At 33.9% G+C, this 15,068-nt stretch overlaps 1 protein-coding gene and 1 long non-coding RNA gene across 2 annotated transcripts; both read right to left on the bottom strand.

Moving 5' to 3' along the window:
- Nucleotides 1-2,174: 2,174 nt before the first annotated feature.
- On the bottom strand, nt 2,175-5,232 carry LOC117620791. The gene is made up of 2 exons (XR_004584862.1): nt 5,182-5,232; nt 2,175-2,525 (listed from the first exon to the last, which is right to left on the bottom strand). It is a non-coding gene; the product is annotated as an uncharacterized LOC117620791 (long non-coding RNA).
- Nucleotides 5,233-12,430: 7,198 nt separating this feature from the next.
- On the bottom strand, nt 12,431-13,301 carry LOC117615732 (protein DMP2-like). The gene has a single exon (XM_034344873.1). It carries the CDS (start codon nt 13,199-13,201, stop codon nt 12,596-12,598), a length of 606 nt encoding a protein of 201 aa, XP_034200764.1. The 5' UTR covers nt 13,202-13,301; the 3' UTR covers nt 12,431-12,595.
- Nucleotides 13,302-15,068: the final 1,767 nt, after the last annotated feature.

Raw genomic sequence — 15,068 nt, 5'->3', positions numbered from 1 at the left:
CTCGGCTGACTTGGTGTCCCGAGACTTGCCAGGATTTGCGGCTCGGCTGACTTTGTGTCCCTGAGACCTGCCAAGATTGCGGATCAGGCTGACTACGGTCCCCTGAATCTTGCCAGAGCGGCTCGAGTCGACTTTGTGTCATCGAGACTTGCCAGCGGATCAGGCTGACTATAGTCCCCTGAATCCTGCCAGTTTATGGCTCGGATAGACTGTGTGTCGCTGAGACCTGCCAGGGGAATTGACGGATTTATAGGAGTACACCTAGGTGGTAGTTTTAAAGGAGTTTGAGTACTTCTATGCAACTATTGCTTTCAATTATTTTATACCAGTTTTCTCGATATCTGTGCATGTTTTACATCTGCATAGATACGTATACATATACATGTTTATTTGAATGCCTTGTATTTAATTACAGTCAAACTTTAGCTTTACCTACCTATTTATTTTTACAATGGGGGTTACTATGATTGTAACTTGTTTCAAGAACATTATTTTTGTCCACTCACACTTTCAAATTGTTTTGCGCCCCCAGGCAGTAGAAGTGCACAGGAATCCACCACAGACCTTCTTCCAGCTCCCGCGCCACCCACCAAACGTAGAATTTTGTTGTAAAGTACTTAAAATCTTGTAAATTATTAGTAAATGCTCTGATATCTAGTTATAGTGGGAAACCTGAACTGTTGGTTGTGTTGTTGACTTATTTTGGCAGTTGGTGTAAGGATATTAGCTTGTTTAACAAGTGAAAATTTTTGGGTTTTGACAAATTACAGGGGAAACTCTGCCGAATTTTCGGCGGGAGTCTAAGGGAAGTTTTAAACGTAATTGCAATAGGAAGGGTAAAAAGGTCATTTGTGCCCGACATTCGCCAGGTCTCGGACACGCACAGGATTCGGCTCGAATTCCAAAGTGAAATTGGGATCGGGTCCTGTCACAAGGAGTGTAGCTGTAAAAAATAATCAAAATCGGAGTTAAAATAACCGTTAAATCATGATTTTTCATTTATAACCGTCGAAAAGTTTTGTCCTGTTACTTGATCTCTGAATGTTTATTTTTTTCGATTTTTGGCGTATATGATCTCGAAGTATAAGCAAACAAGTTTGACGGTTGGATCGTTGAAACTAGTTTCGTAGAATGCGTATGCCATCAAAACAATATATTCACTAACAATTAAGAGTTTATTTATACTTTAGTTAAATATAACATAAGATTTTGTGGTATCCACTAGTGTAAATATTTTAAATTGAAGATCAAATTCAGTCATTGTATTGATATAGGGTCAAGGAGTGTAGCTGTAAAAAATCATCAAAATTGGAGTTAAAATAACCGTTAAATCATGATTTTTCATTTATAACCGTCGAACAGTTTTGTCTCGTTACTTGATCTATGAATGTTTATTTTTTCCGATTTTTGGCGTATATGATCTCGAAGTATAAAAAAACAAGTTTGACGGTTGGATTGTTGAAACTAGTTTAGTAGAATGCATATGCCATCAAAACAATATATTCACTAACAATTAAGAGTTTATTTATACTTTTGTTAAATATAACATAAGATTTTGTGGTATCTACTAGTGCAAATGTTTTAAATTGAAGATCAAATTCAGTCATTGTATTCATATAGGGTCAAGGAGTGTAGCTATAAAAAAATCATCAAAATCGGAGTTAAAATAACCGTTAAATCGTGATTTTTCATTTATAAATATCGAAAAGTTTTGTCCTGTTACTAGATCTCTGAATGTTTATTTTTTGCGATTTTTGGGGTATATACTACAAGGAAAAACCCTTTTGGCGACCACCAGTTTTGGTCGCGAAAAGCTGTCAATTCGTCGCCAAAAGCCTTTAGCGACGAAATAATTTCGTCGCTAGATTGGTCACCTAAGGCTCGTGGCTGAAAGTAAAAGTGACAAAAGGCGACGAAAAAAAAATTTCGTCGCCAAAACCTTTATGGGACCAATTGGTTTCGTCGCCTTTTAATAATTAGTTCGTCGCCTATAAAGACAGGTTCCCGCAAAATTACCAAAATTTGCCGCGTACTGAAGAAGGATTAGGCGACCAATAGATTGGTTGGTCGCCGATAGTTTTTGGTGACTTTATTTATATTATGTTTTGTGATAATATTAACCTTTTGTGCATTAACATATTGTAATTTCGAAAAACAATAAATTTAGATCAATAGATCAATAGAAAATTACATGAATACAAATTTCTCTCATTCAAAAGTACACAAGCGTACTAGCCATTCAAGTACACATAACATATCCAAATTCCACTGAAAGACTGGAGGCCAAGCTCCATATATTCTTGCCCTTGGTAAACCCAAGTTCTGCAATCATTATTTCTCCACTCTAAGACTATTACCAAGCTTGTACACTCTTTTGAACAAAACAAAATACATGTATACTATGCCTTTTGTATCCTCAAGTTTTGTAGTCATGATCTTTTAACACGTGGGATAGGGGCTGTGATCTAATATCGTGGAATTACACTGCCAATTGTTTGCTTGACCTTCTCAAACTCATCATCTTCCTTTACAAAAGAAACAAAATAAGGAAATATGCTCAAGAAGATGCCAAAACCAAGAAAATTAAAATTAATATATATATATATAGAGAGAGAGAGAGAGAGAGAGAGAGAGAGAGAGAGAGAGAGAGAGAGAGAGAGAGACCAAAGCTGAAATTCACAATCTTAACTAAATAAGCCATCAAAAAAGAGTTCGACATAAGAAAACTGATTGCTGGTCATCAATAAACCAACTTAAAAAAATTGAATTCATTTTTCATAGCTCTCAATATCGATTGTCAAAGCATACCTTTGTGATAATAACAGAAATCAAATCATCAATTACCACAAATAAAGAAGGAAAACAGTTACGAAAAACCAATGTAAAGACTAATATTATGCATGGCACAAACCCATTAGAAAACATAAATCATAAAATCCAAAGTATAATCCACACCTTAAATGGAACCAAGTGTAATAGGAAGAAGAGGTTCTTACCTCAAATGGTCCTCTGTCCAAAACCCCAAACCAAATCCTTCCACCTCAAATAAATCTGACATGGAAAAACAGGATACTACCCCGGTAAAGTTAAAGACACCTAAATGACATTGTTCTAAACACATTATAAGATAAAGCGAACTGAAGGGTAGATGGTCTGGGGGCAGAGAGTGGAAAATAACTCAAGCCATCAGAAATCTTTGGGGAAAAAGAGTGGGTATGCTTATATGAGTACATAGAGGTTACAGAGCTTTTTCTCACAAAGGAAGCATCCCATATTCTATTCAACCTATTTAGTGAACTGATAACAATAACAACAATAGTGCAGAAGTCCTTGGCAGAGCTATGCAGGTATTTTGATTTAGGACCAGCTTTAATTTAAAATATAATTCTTTCTAGTGTTAAAAATTAATAAAAACACAAGGACAATGATATATCTAATTTCTCAAACAGAAAAATTATGATGTGGACCAAAGGGGCATCAGCAAGGTAAAATGAAAACAAGCTGCAATACCCAAGCACCTTAAGACTTAATTGCACTTCCTAGAAAGAAAGAACTCTAACCCACCTGCAATGCCAATGGCATATCATTTGAAAGTTAAAGCACAAAACACTACCTTATCAATCTAAATCACTATAATCATCACTGTGATTACTAGATTGCCATCATGTTGTAATCAATCACAACCTTAACTGGAAGACCTCAGTGCCTAACAAGATTCTTCTTCTTATTATAGTTCATCTTGCACATTTACAAACACAAAAATAGGAGCACCATACTACACTGAAATAAAGAGAAAAAGATCAACCTTGTTTATCTTCAACTACACACTGTTTAGCTAACAGTTTCAATTGGATAATGGGAACAAAATTTTAAGCAAAAATGAGATATACCTCTTTTCGTTAATGAATATAACTCTTAAAAATCAGTTTAGAAGTCACTCTCCTTCACCCCCTTTTCCAAATCAAGGTCCAAGAAATTAATATAGGTATTTGCAGTCATCAAATAAGTTCATGTGTATAACAGATTCCTAGAAACTTATTGCTTCAAATGAGAATTTGGTTTGGTTTCAAAAAGCAGAAAGCAATTCCTTATAGCTAAATCTTCTAGCCAAATCAAAATGGCTACTGCTACATCGAACCAGAGAAAAATAGAAAATCCAAATCAAATAGGCAATGTATGTTTTTAAATAGCTCCTCAACCCTGATTGCCAATTCACAATCTCCATTAGCCAAAAATGAGAGAAAAATTTCATCTCAGATGTTTGAAAATCAGATACGCAAGTTCAACTTCAAAATCCTAGTCATGTTAGACCCACTCTTTTCTTAGGCATTTTCCTACAAGCAGGAAAGCAAAAAACATAAATGTCCAACTTCAAAATCCTAGTCATGTTAGGAAAACTTTCCCAAAGGACATACGTATAATGTATAACAGCAACCTTTAGAATACTCACTTCTTCTCGGTTGAAATTTAAACACTAGCAAAAAGATCTTTTAAAATGGAAACAGGGGAATACAAAATTAAATCAATAACATATACTCATTCACAGTACATAACCAAATATCTCTTGCAGACTAGAGACCTTATCAATTTAAGTGAATTCATTGAAGTCCTCCGATATATGAAAAGAGAAGGAAAAAAAAAATTATAATGAGGGGTCTTTAAAAATTAAGTTTCAAAAGAATATGAGCCAAACAAGAATTTTTAAAAGGCACAAGAAAGAAATAAAATGGTGGCACAATTTTTTATTTCTAATAAAGAGAGGGAAAACAAAGGATGCTCAAACCTACCATCTACAACAATAGATTCACAGCCTAGCGTTGGTCTCTTGGTTGTCTGAAGGGGCCTTCAAGTCTTTAATAGCTACAATTATCCATAATGGAAAATTCTCAAATGGCAGTGCTCAATCAAGGTTGCTTCTCTTTTATTTCTTCTCACAGTTTACATAAATAAAATATAAAAAGACCTTAAGAATTAAGTTCTTGAATGAAGGCTTAACAAAGAAATCTGAAAAATGCTGAATCACTGCAAGATCCAGCATAGAAACAAAGCATCAATTACAAGACACCACCAGGCAACGCAAGCACAAGAAATCTTCATAATAATAAAAAAAAAAAAAGGTAAATCTTAACATTTCCATGATTCCAAACTCGTAACTCAAAATATTTAGAGAAGTTTTCATACCTAACATAGAGACAGCAGATGAGAAGTGGTTGAGGGGTCGTCGACCACATCTTTACTAAGACAAAAACCAACTAAATTTTATTTTTACAGAATCAAAATCAAATAATTACGGAAAAATAGCTAAATAAACAAAAAATAATAAAAGCACCTTTGAATCAGAGTTGGTCTGTGGCTAAGCACATTGCAGAGAATCTCTAGTATATGTTGTCGTAGCAGCAAGTGGTTGGCATCGATGAAGGATGATTTTGGGAAAGAGAGTGAGAAATAAGGGCCATGAGAAATCTGAAGGGGGATGAAGAGATAGTGGGTATATAAGTGATTGGCCGGCATCGTTGGAAGATTTCATTGCGAGCGTTCGTGGAGGACTTAGTTGAAGGCATCGGTGGTGTGGAAGACGGCGGAGAGAGTGGATGCGAGGGAAGTAAATTGGGGGAAGTAACAGGTTAGGGAAATTTTTTTAATTTATAGTCTCATAAAATCAGCCACCAAGCTATTTGGTTGCCAACATGTCAAATAAGGAAAACGACACAGTTTAAATACTTTATATTCTTTTTTACAGGAACAGCGACCAAAAAAATTGGTCGCCAAGTTTCAAGAAATATTTGGGCGGTATCTCACAAAATATTTTCGCGGCATCTCAAATTTAGAGACAACGCAAGCAATTTTAGAGACAACATAATTTAGTCGCCAATAATTTTCAAGCTTAAAGGCAACCAATCTTGTGATTGGTCGCCAATTCCTCCCCTAGCGACCAAATCTTTTGGTAGCCATTCGGACATATTTTCTGGTAAATTAGTTAATAAATTTGACGAAATTATTGGCGACGAAATAAAAAACTTCGTCTCCCATAACCTTGCTTTGGCGACCAAATTTGGGTTGGTCGCAAAGGATTTCGTGGCGAAAGAGGTTTTTCCTTGTAGTATATACTTAACAAGTCTTACGATTGGATCGTTGAATGGTGTGTGTGTGTGTGTATATATATATATATATATTTATTAAGTAGCTTTAAATTTATTTATTTTGTACGTATAACACTTAAGAAATTGAATAGTATATACATTTATTAAGTAGCTTTCACCTTAATTATATTTTAAATCATAAAATATTTTTTTATTTTTTATTATTCATAACAATTATTTTTATAAATATTGTGCTACGAACCAATTTTTCGTCTCTCAAAAGTTTGCGCGACCAACAGTTCGTCGTGCAAAACTAAAAAAATTTGGGCAAGTACCAAGAATGGGATACGGGTTTTTAAAATTAAAAAAAAACTTTAGACTTTGCGCGACCAATATTTTTTGTTGCTCAAAACTTTGCGCGACCAATATATATTTTTCGTTGCGCAAAAATTTGGGCGGGTACCAAAAATGGGACGCGGAAGTTTTTATATATAATTGTTTTAGACTTTGCGCGACCAATATGTATTTTTCGTCGCGCAAAAATTTAAAAATTTTGGCGGGTACCAAAAATGGGATGCGGGAATTTTTTTTTTTTAAATAATTTTTTTAGACTTTGCGCGACCAATATGTTTCGTCGCGCAAAACTTTGCGTGACCAACAATATTTTTCGTCGCGGAAAGTGATGCGATTTTTAAAACCGAAATAACTCCTCCACCATTTTCTCAATGTCTTTCTCTACTCTTACCTCTCCTCTCTCTTTCCCTCTCCCCAAATCCCACCCTTTCTCTCACACTCACTCCTCTCACTTAATCTCTAATCTCTCTCTTCACTATCTCTCACTCTCACTCACTCTCTCATCTATCTTTTAACTATCTCTCACGCTCTAATCTCTCTATCACTATCTTATCTAATTCTCTCACACTCACTTCTGCCTCTCATTCTCACTCACTCTCAATCTTGCCAAAAGGTATATTCTCTCCAAATTTTAAATTTTTTTCATTAATATGTGTTTTTGGAGTTAGTTTTGAGTTTGTTTGGGGTTTGGGGTTGAGTAAAATGGAGAGATTGGAGTTTGGGTTGGATTTGTGGTATAACAATTTTAGGGGAGATTATGCATTCTTTTTTTTGTTGTTGTTGTTATTTGACCATAATTGTTTTTTTTTTTTGTAGGTAATCATCGAGACTTTGATGGCTAAAGTTGAGGATTAGGAAGCTATCAAAACATATCATCCGCCACTACCACTACAATACGCTTGTATTAGGATTTTATTATTGTACTTTGTTAATTTATGTGTACATTTTGAATATTATATATATATATTTATTGGATAATTTGATCACTATTTTTCATATGTAATTTTATTTTGAATATGTCAATTTAAATTAAAGTAATTAAGAAAAATCTTACAATTAAATTAAATTTAAAAGTAAAAATTCAAAAAAATTAATATAATTAAATTAATATCAATTTAAATTAAAGTGATTTAAAAAAATACACAATTAAATTAAATTTAAAAAGTAAAAATTTGAATAAATTAATATTAAAGAAATAATAAAACAAAAAGTCAAAAACCTTTCGCGACAAAATATTTTGTAGCGCAAACTATTAAATTAGTTTATTTTAATTAAAAAAATTTAAAACACGAAAAATATTTTGTCACGCAAAACTCTAAAAATGTGGGCAAGTACCAAAAATGGGACGCGGGAATTTTTTATTTTTTATAAATTTTTTTGAGACTTTGGGCGACCAATATTTTTTGTGTGTGTTTCGTACCGCAAAGTTTTGTGCGGCCAATATTTTTTCGTCGCTCAAAGTTACTTTGCGCGGCCCATATTTTTTCGTCGCGCAAAGTCTTTTTTCACGATCTTTGCGCGACGAAGTTTCTGTCACTCTGAAATTTGTGCGATTACAATGTATTTTACGCAATGAAATTCTCTTCGTCGCGCAAAGTGTAAAATGTAGTAGTGCATCTTCATGTATGTCACACCCCGGACCGGCTCCGCCGTAGCAGGATATTGTCCGCTTTGGGCCTGGCTACATTCTCACCAGCCCGCACAGTTTTGTTTCTGGGAGCTCACGAAGCAACTTCCCAGGATGGTCACCCATCCTGGGATTGCTCCAGCCTCCAACTCGCTTAACTTTGGAGTTCCTACGAACCCAAAGCCAGTGAGCTCCCAAAAGACCTCCCACTATTTTGATGCGAGGTGTGCCATATAAGGCACATCACCCCCTCTCCGTTTGATCGATGTGGGATCTCACAATGTACTTCATACAACCAGGAAATAAAGCAATTTCAGCATCTTCCAACAAACTTGTAAAACTTGGCTCTTCTCTTTTATGTGTTGGTTCCACAACACCATCATCTAAAAAATAAGCATCTCTATTTATTCTATACATATCAGGCATTTCTACATCTTCATTGGCAACCTAGGGCGATAGTGAGGCTGATTTTAAGTGGATCCATAAAACTAGGACCCAGATTCAATAAAACAAAATCAGATATCCAAGTAGAATTTTGGATTCAATAATAAATTGTACATATATAATCCAAATTCAATCAATTAAAAACAAACTTTCACATAGAATTCACAATAAAGCAAGCAATGACATCTAGAACTAAACAAAAACTCAATATCAAGCATGGAGGTTAGGGATTTAGAAAATAGGACTTTAGGAACTGTCACTGAGAATTCATCTTTGCTCGAGCAATAGTCTTCTGGCAAACGGGGAACTGGAGCTCTCGATTAACTGTGAGAGAGAATCCATAAATTGTGAGAGAGGGAGATGGAGAGAGAAGTGGAGCAATAGTCTTTCAGCTTTGCTCGAACATCACATCTGAATGAAAAATAAAACGAGGGAAATTTTTTTTAAAAGTCTTATATTTTTAGCGAATTGCAAATATATTGGGGGTTTTCGGCAAAAACAAAATTGAATTACAAATTACGACGTACTCAGTCGCACGTCATTATATATATATATATATGTATAAAATTTGCATTCACAGCGTATTTACAATAACGCCTTTAAAAGACACAGAAATTATCCTTTTAAGGCATGTTTTCATATGCCGTAAATGTAAGTTATTAACGACACGTTTTACTATCTTTTTAAGACATTGTTTGTCATATGCCGTAAATATCTGTTATTAATGACGTGTACAAAAAAACGTGCCGTAAATGTCAAGTCGTAATAGCCAATTTGGTGTAGTGTCATTACATGCCACCAAATAAGGAGCTTGGTTACATGCCCGTGGTGCATACATAAACCTCATCTCACATTTCCTAATTGTAGGCCCAGCTCCCTAATGTCAAACACGATCCCATCCAAAGCAGCCTCAACCGCCACCTTCCCATTCAGTTCAGCATTGCGATATAGATTGAGAATCAGATAGCACTTCTAAATTGTTAATGCCACTAGCCGCACATCTGTCATAGCCTCCCTGATCGCATGAGCCTCCACCATCTGTGTAGATTAACAACGTAAGTCTCCAAAGCCCCAGCCTCAATTAGCAAACCATATTTATCACGTCACACCCAACCCACACCTCCTCTCAAAGTATGCACTAACCACACGCCCCAGCCTCAATTAGCAAACCATATTGCTTCATTGTCCATGGCCCACTGTTGTAATTGTTTCAACGCTTGCATCTCCCTGAACTCTGGAACTTGCTTCGACCACAAGGCAACATCTTCGGGATCAATTGATTTCCCTTCAAAAATCCCCTCATTCCTACACTTCCAAATCCTCCATAGGCCAAAAGCCAGCCACTGTATAAGTTCCCCTGCATGTTCAAAGCTCTGGTGTTTAGAAATATATATGCCCTAAAGCCATAAAGGAAAATAGTTACAAAATTGTAGAGGTAATCCAGTTTGATGTCTACTACATCAAAGTGAGGCTTTTTTCGTTTCATAGCATTCACCAATGATTACTCTCAATTGGACTATGTGTATCTCATAAAACACAAATTCATATATTTTGAAATAATTTTAAAGTATTCAAGAATGTATAAAAGAGAAGCATATTGTCAACAAGTATTAAAATTTAAATGTATCCTTTCTTCTAGAATCTCGGTTGGACATCATTTTTCCCTTCTTCTAGAATCCATCTTAGGAATATAAATTCTTGGAGTCTTATGGTGTCACTTTATCTGGTGTCCACTAGGCCTTAGCTCAACTGATGAGGGGAAAAGTGGGATTAGGTAGGCCTTTAATTTTGAAGTCTAAAAATTAGAACAAGTATCAGTAAATAAGATTATTTAACTTTCCTTGATGACCAAAATTGTTTGAACTTTGACTGGCATACCAGTATAAGATTTTAGTATTGATACAAGACAAACTCCTTTCTTTCTAAATTGATTATTTTACTCTTCAATAGAAAGTGATTTTAACCTGATAACCAACACCCTAGCCAAAATAGAGAATATTTTTTTTTAGGACTTGTTCAATATAGATTCCTATATTTTCTATTTTTTAGACATATACCTATTACTCTATAAATCTATATGTAAAACCCAATTTCAGATTTAAATGACCAAGTATTCCTATGTTTTTACATCGTTGTCACCAAACTTCATATTTTATTTATAACTAGCCTCTTGGCACATGCTCATGCATATGCCAATTGGTTTTCTTTTTTCTTTTTTATTTTATTTTTAGAATTAAGAAAATATAACATGGGTAGTTATGTTCAAGAAAAGTATGACCTATTATTTGATTTTGTTTTAAAATTTATTTTTTTAATATGAAAAAAATGTGAATTTACCATATTATCCTTATTTAATTAATAATGTCAATTCTTAATGTTTGAATTAACCAAGGTATTTTCTAGTATTTTAAATGTTTCACCATTCTCTACCTTTTGTTATATATATATATATAGATTTATTTCAAGCATTTCATTAACTATCATATTGTAATTAATACTCCCTATTAATAGCATATCATTTCTTTTGGTTGTTACCCTCTCACATATCGCCCCCTAAAATTGCAAACCAAAAAAAATATCTGTAAATTACATATCCAATAATGTACCTATGAAAAATATAAATATAAATATATACGTATAAAATATAAATATATTATTTAAATAAAACATAGGTATATTATTTACCAAAAAATTAAAATAAAAAAAACTAAGTCAGTTACTTTGTAATTGAAATTTCCGTCTATTTTTCATAAATTAAAAATAGGTACACAATAATTTATAGAAAATATAGGTACATTATTTACCCATAGGTAAATTATTTTACAATATACCTATAAATGTGTATAGGTACATTATTTGGAGAGAGAAAATAGGTTCATTTAAAAAAAAATATATATTTTTCATAAAACAAGTAATAGGTACTTTATTCAGAGAAAAAAGGGTACATTATTTAGAGAAAAAAAAAAGGTATATTATTTAGAGAAAAAATAGGTTCATTTAAAAAAAAATGTTTTTCATAAAACAAACAATAAATAGATTATTAAAATATTTTTCAACATAATTAGAATGTACACCATTATTCATAAAACTATAATAAAATAGATTTAGTAGTATAATTAATAAAAGGAAAACAATAAAAAAAATTATTAAATAAACCAAAATGTTACTAATACCTTAATGTTGAATTTAATATTTAATTTTGAATAAGTTTCTAAATTAATTCCTACATCCATTACAACCATTTGAAGATCTTTCCAAATTTAACGTGTGTCATTAGTTACACCCCCACATAACATGTTAACTTGTAAATAGGGGTAGTTTTAGAATCCGAAAAATAGAATAAATCAAATTTTAAGCTAGATTAGGTAACTTGCTTACTTGGATCTTAATCATCGGGTTTTATTTGAAAAAATTGGGTATTTTCAATAGAAAAATAAAGGAAAGGGTTGTGGGTGATTAAAAATGAATTTTATCGGCTAAGCTCAATTTAGTATCTCTTTTATGCCCACCATATGTAGGTGTAATTTTGTACAACTTTTACGATCCTTCTCGTGCACAACTTATGAAATTCCCCACCATGATAGGAATCAAACAAGTTTTTATTGTGGCAGATAAACCTGTAAAACAGACAAGATGAAGTTTTTGCGCAGAAAAGAACATGCTTCTAGTGGTTTCTTTGATGAGAATGAGAATTCATCTTCTAACCTTCTAGATGGATTGTTTGCTGATGTAAGAATATAATACCTATGGCGTCGAAATTTACACGAAAATGGGTTTAATTATGTATGATCTGCAGTATGTAGAAGATCCAATTTCTTGTAATTTGAAGAATGTGTTTAGAGTTACTGTTAGACTTTGTACCTATGTAATGTATTCTAAGTTTTTGTTGTTAATTTCAACGTCCAATACTTATCCAATAGTGCCTTTCTTATTAAACTACTTGAGAATTGAGATCAAGTTATAATTCATAAATGGAAAATTTAGGGCACAATAGAAACTTGTTACATGCGTTCCAAAGGGATCGATACAGAAGAAATTAAGCAAACACTAATGCCATATTTAAACAAGAAGCACAGATACTTCAATTCCTTCAGGATTTGTCTGAGTCTTGTGAAGAATCAGAACTTGAGGAGGGGTATCCGATTCCATGGCGATTATTAGGGAACACGCAGAAAACAGTACAGGCAATTACACCGATGACAGGAGGCAACACCTGCAGCAAAACCTTCTCACTGGACTCAAACCCTGGATAGAAGCACCTGACACTGTTGGTGTCCAAAAGTGATACAACTGCAAACACAATCAAGGAAAAGAAGGCATGCACAAAGTCGCCAAACCTAAGCTTGTAAGCAGACAAGGCCACGGAGTTAGAATTTGTTGAGGGCCAAAGACCCTTAGCTGTTGCAACCCCATAGTGGGTTTTTCCATCACTGCCCTTGTAACTATCAGTGAAGGAAGCAAAACAGCAAGAGAAACCTGAAATGGCGATGAGAATGGCGCTTAGGAATTTGTTGACGGTGGCGCAGTGGCCAGTGTTGGACAAGACAGGGTTGAGGAACTGGAACAAGAAGACGGTGCCGGTTGGGAGGACCTTGATGAGGTTGCCTGCTGCTGTGAATGTTTTGTCTTTGACAGTTTTCTTTTTGGTTGTTAACAATGACACTGTATTGGAGGAAGTGCTAGTAGAACCCCCCATTTGGGAACTAATGTGTCTTGAGGGAGTTATTGGAAGTGTTCTTTGTGTTGTGTTGTGTTGTGGTTCCTTGATAAAAAATATGTCGTATATATATTTATAGAGAAAGTGAGGGAATTGGTTTGTTTATGTGATGAAAGAGAGTACTTGCTTTCACGTTAATTGAAAAATGGTTTTGTCGTGTTTATTTGGAAAGGTGGCTTTTACTTTTAGAAAGGCCGGACTTCGTTTCTAATTCAAGTTTAGAGGAACAGGATAAAGATGCGGATCCTCTGCCTGGATTTTCTCTGTATCGACACATTAATAACCCAATTTCAATATCTAATATCTAATTCTCCCTCTATGGATTTTTTTTTTTTTAAAGTTCTTGTGGATGGGACAGTCATTGTGAATGAGTCATCAGAAAGACCCATCCATCCACCATTCCAACTACCGAAGTCAGAGAAAGGTACAGACCAACACAACAAAGTTGTTTAAAACAACACTGTTCTGAGATGGTGCGGCTTTCTATGGATGAAGGAGCAGGGATTGACGACGAAGAGGGAAACAGGTCGGGGAAGATGGAATAACGGGTATGGGGAGAAGTGTTTTCTGATAGTTTTTTTTTTACATTATTCCTATTTTGTAACTCACGATAAAAAGGAACAACAAAGGTAGTTCAGTTGCATTGTGCAGTTATCAATTACGATTTCACAGCCAGAAGAATACAGCATGCCAAGTATCAAATATAATATGAATGAATGACGGAAGATGAAGTCCAAAGAAGTAGATACTACAAGTGGTGGTGATGCATGCATGTGAAATTAATTAATTAATTAATTAATTAATTTATAAGATTTAGTACAAATGATGATGAAGATTAGGTTGAAATGATTGATTTTTATTGTGACATTAATTATCTTTTTTATAAAATTATTATTATTTATAATAATTTCTTCTCCCTAGAAATAGACACACAAGTCTTCTTTTCAAATAGGCTAATATACGGTTTAAGGTTACCTCTCTCAATCCCTCTGCATAAAAAATAAATAAAAAGTATGATAAGTCCCGTGTAGCGCCCGTAATTGAAAAAAGACGTCTCGCATATATGAAAATGTATACAAAGAAGCTAATATACTTAGAATAAATTGTATTGGGAACTTAATAATGTATACATTTACTCTTAATCTTTATTAAATTGTCTTTTATTTCACAACGTACGAATAGCATGCATATATGATTTGTCTCACATATCACTCACTCACTTTCTCTAATGACCCCGTTAAATAATGATCGCGAAATTGGATGACTAATGCATGTAATTAGCATGCAAAACATGTCATATTTATGGAGAAATTAAGTGAATTGTAAATGACAATCTCCTTTTTAATGAACTCTCCACAACAAACTTGCAATATGAACCCCTCATGTCATAGAGATTTGATTCATTCATCATCCATTAATGGCATCATGACCCAGATATGCAAGGTGGATTGAATAAACAATCAATATGTTTGAGTTGTACGTAATATGCATATGGGTATATTATTAAGTGTGTCAAACTCAAATTTAAGATATAATAAACCAATATAATACGCATGCAAGTTGCTAGTCAAATGAAAAATAGTATAATAAAAAAAGAACTTTGGTAGGGTTAACTGACATACCAAGATATTAATGAATTATGTCACAAATTAACATTTATTCACGTTCGTATAATCGAACAATTATAATCTATCAATCAGAGTGTGGGCAATGAGAAAATTATAAGTAGGATTGCCGCCTAGGGCAACATACTCACAAGAGGTAGGACCCTTGCATTTGGTGTCACATGAGTTCACCCCTTATGAGTTTCTTACCTCCTACAATAACTCTACCCAAGGCTTTTTTG

This window comes from Prunus dulcis, chromosome 1 (assembly GCF_902201215.1).
Source record: "Prunus dulcis chromosome 1, ALMONDv2, whole genome shotgun sequence".
NCBI lineage: Eukaryota > Viridiplantae > Streptophyta > Magnoliopsida > Rosales > Rosaceae > Prunus > Prunus dulcis.
This window is presented reverse-complemented; position numbering and strand designations above follow the sequence as displayed.

Excerpts from the sequence above, each read along its gene's own strand:
- LOC117615732 (XM_034344873.1), bottom strand. The coding sequence starts at position 13,201 with ATGGGGGGTTCTACTAGCACTTCCTCCAATACAGTGTCATTGTTAACA.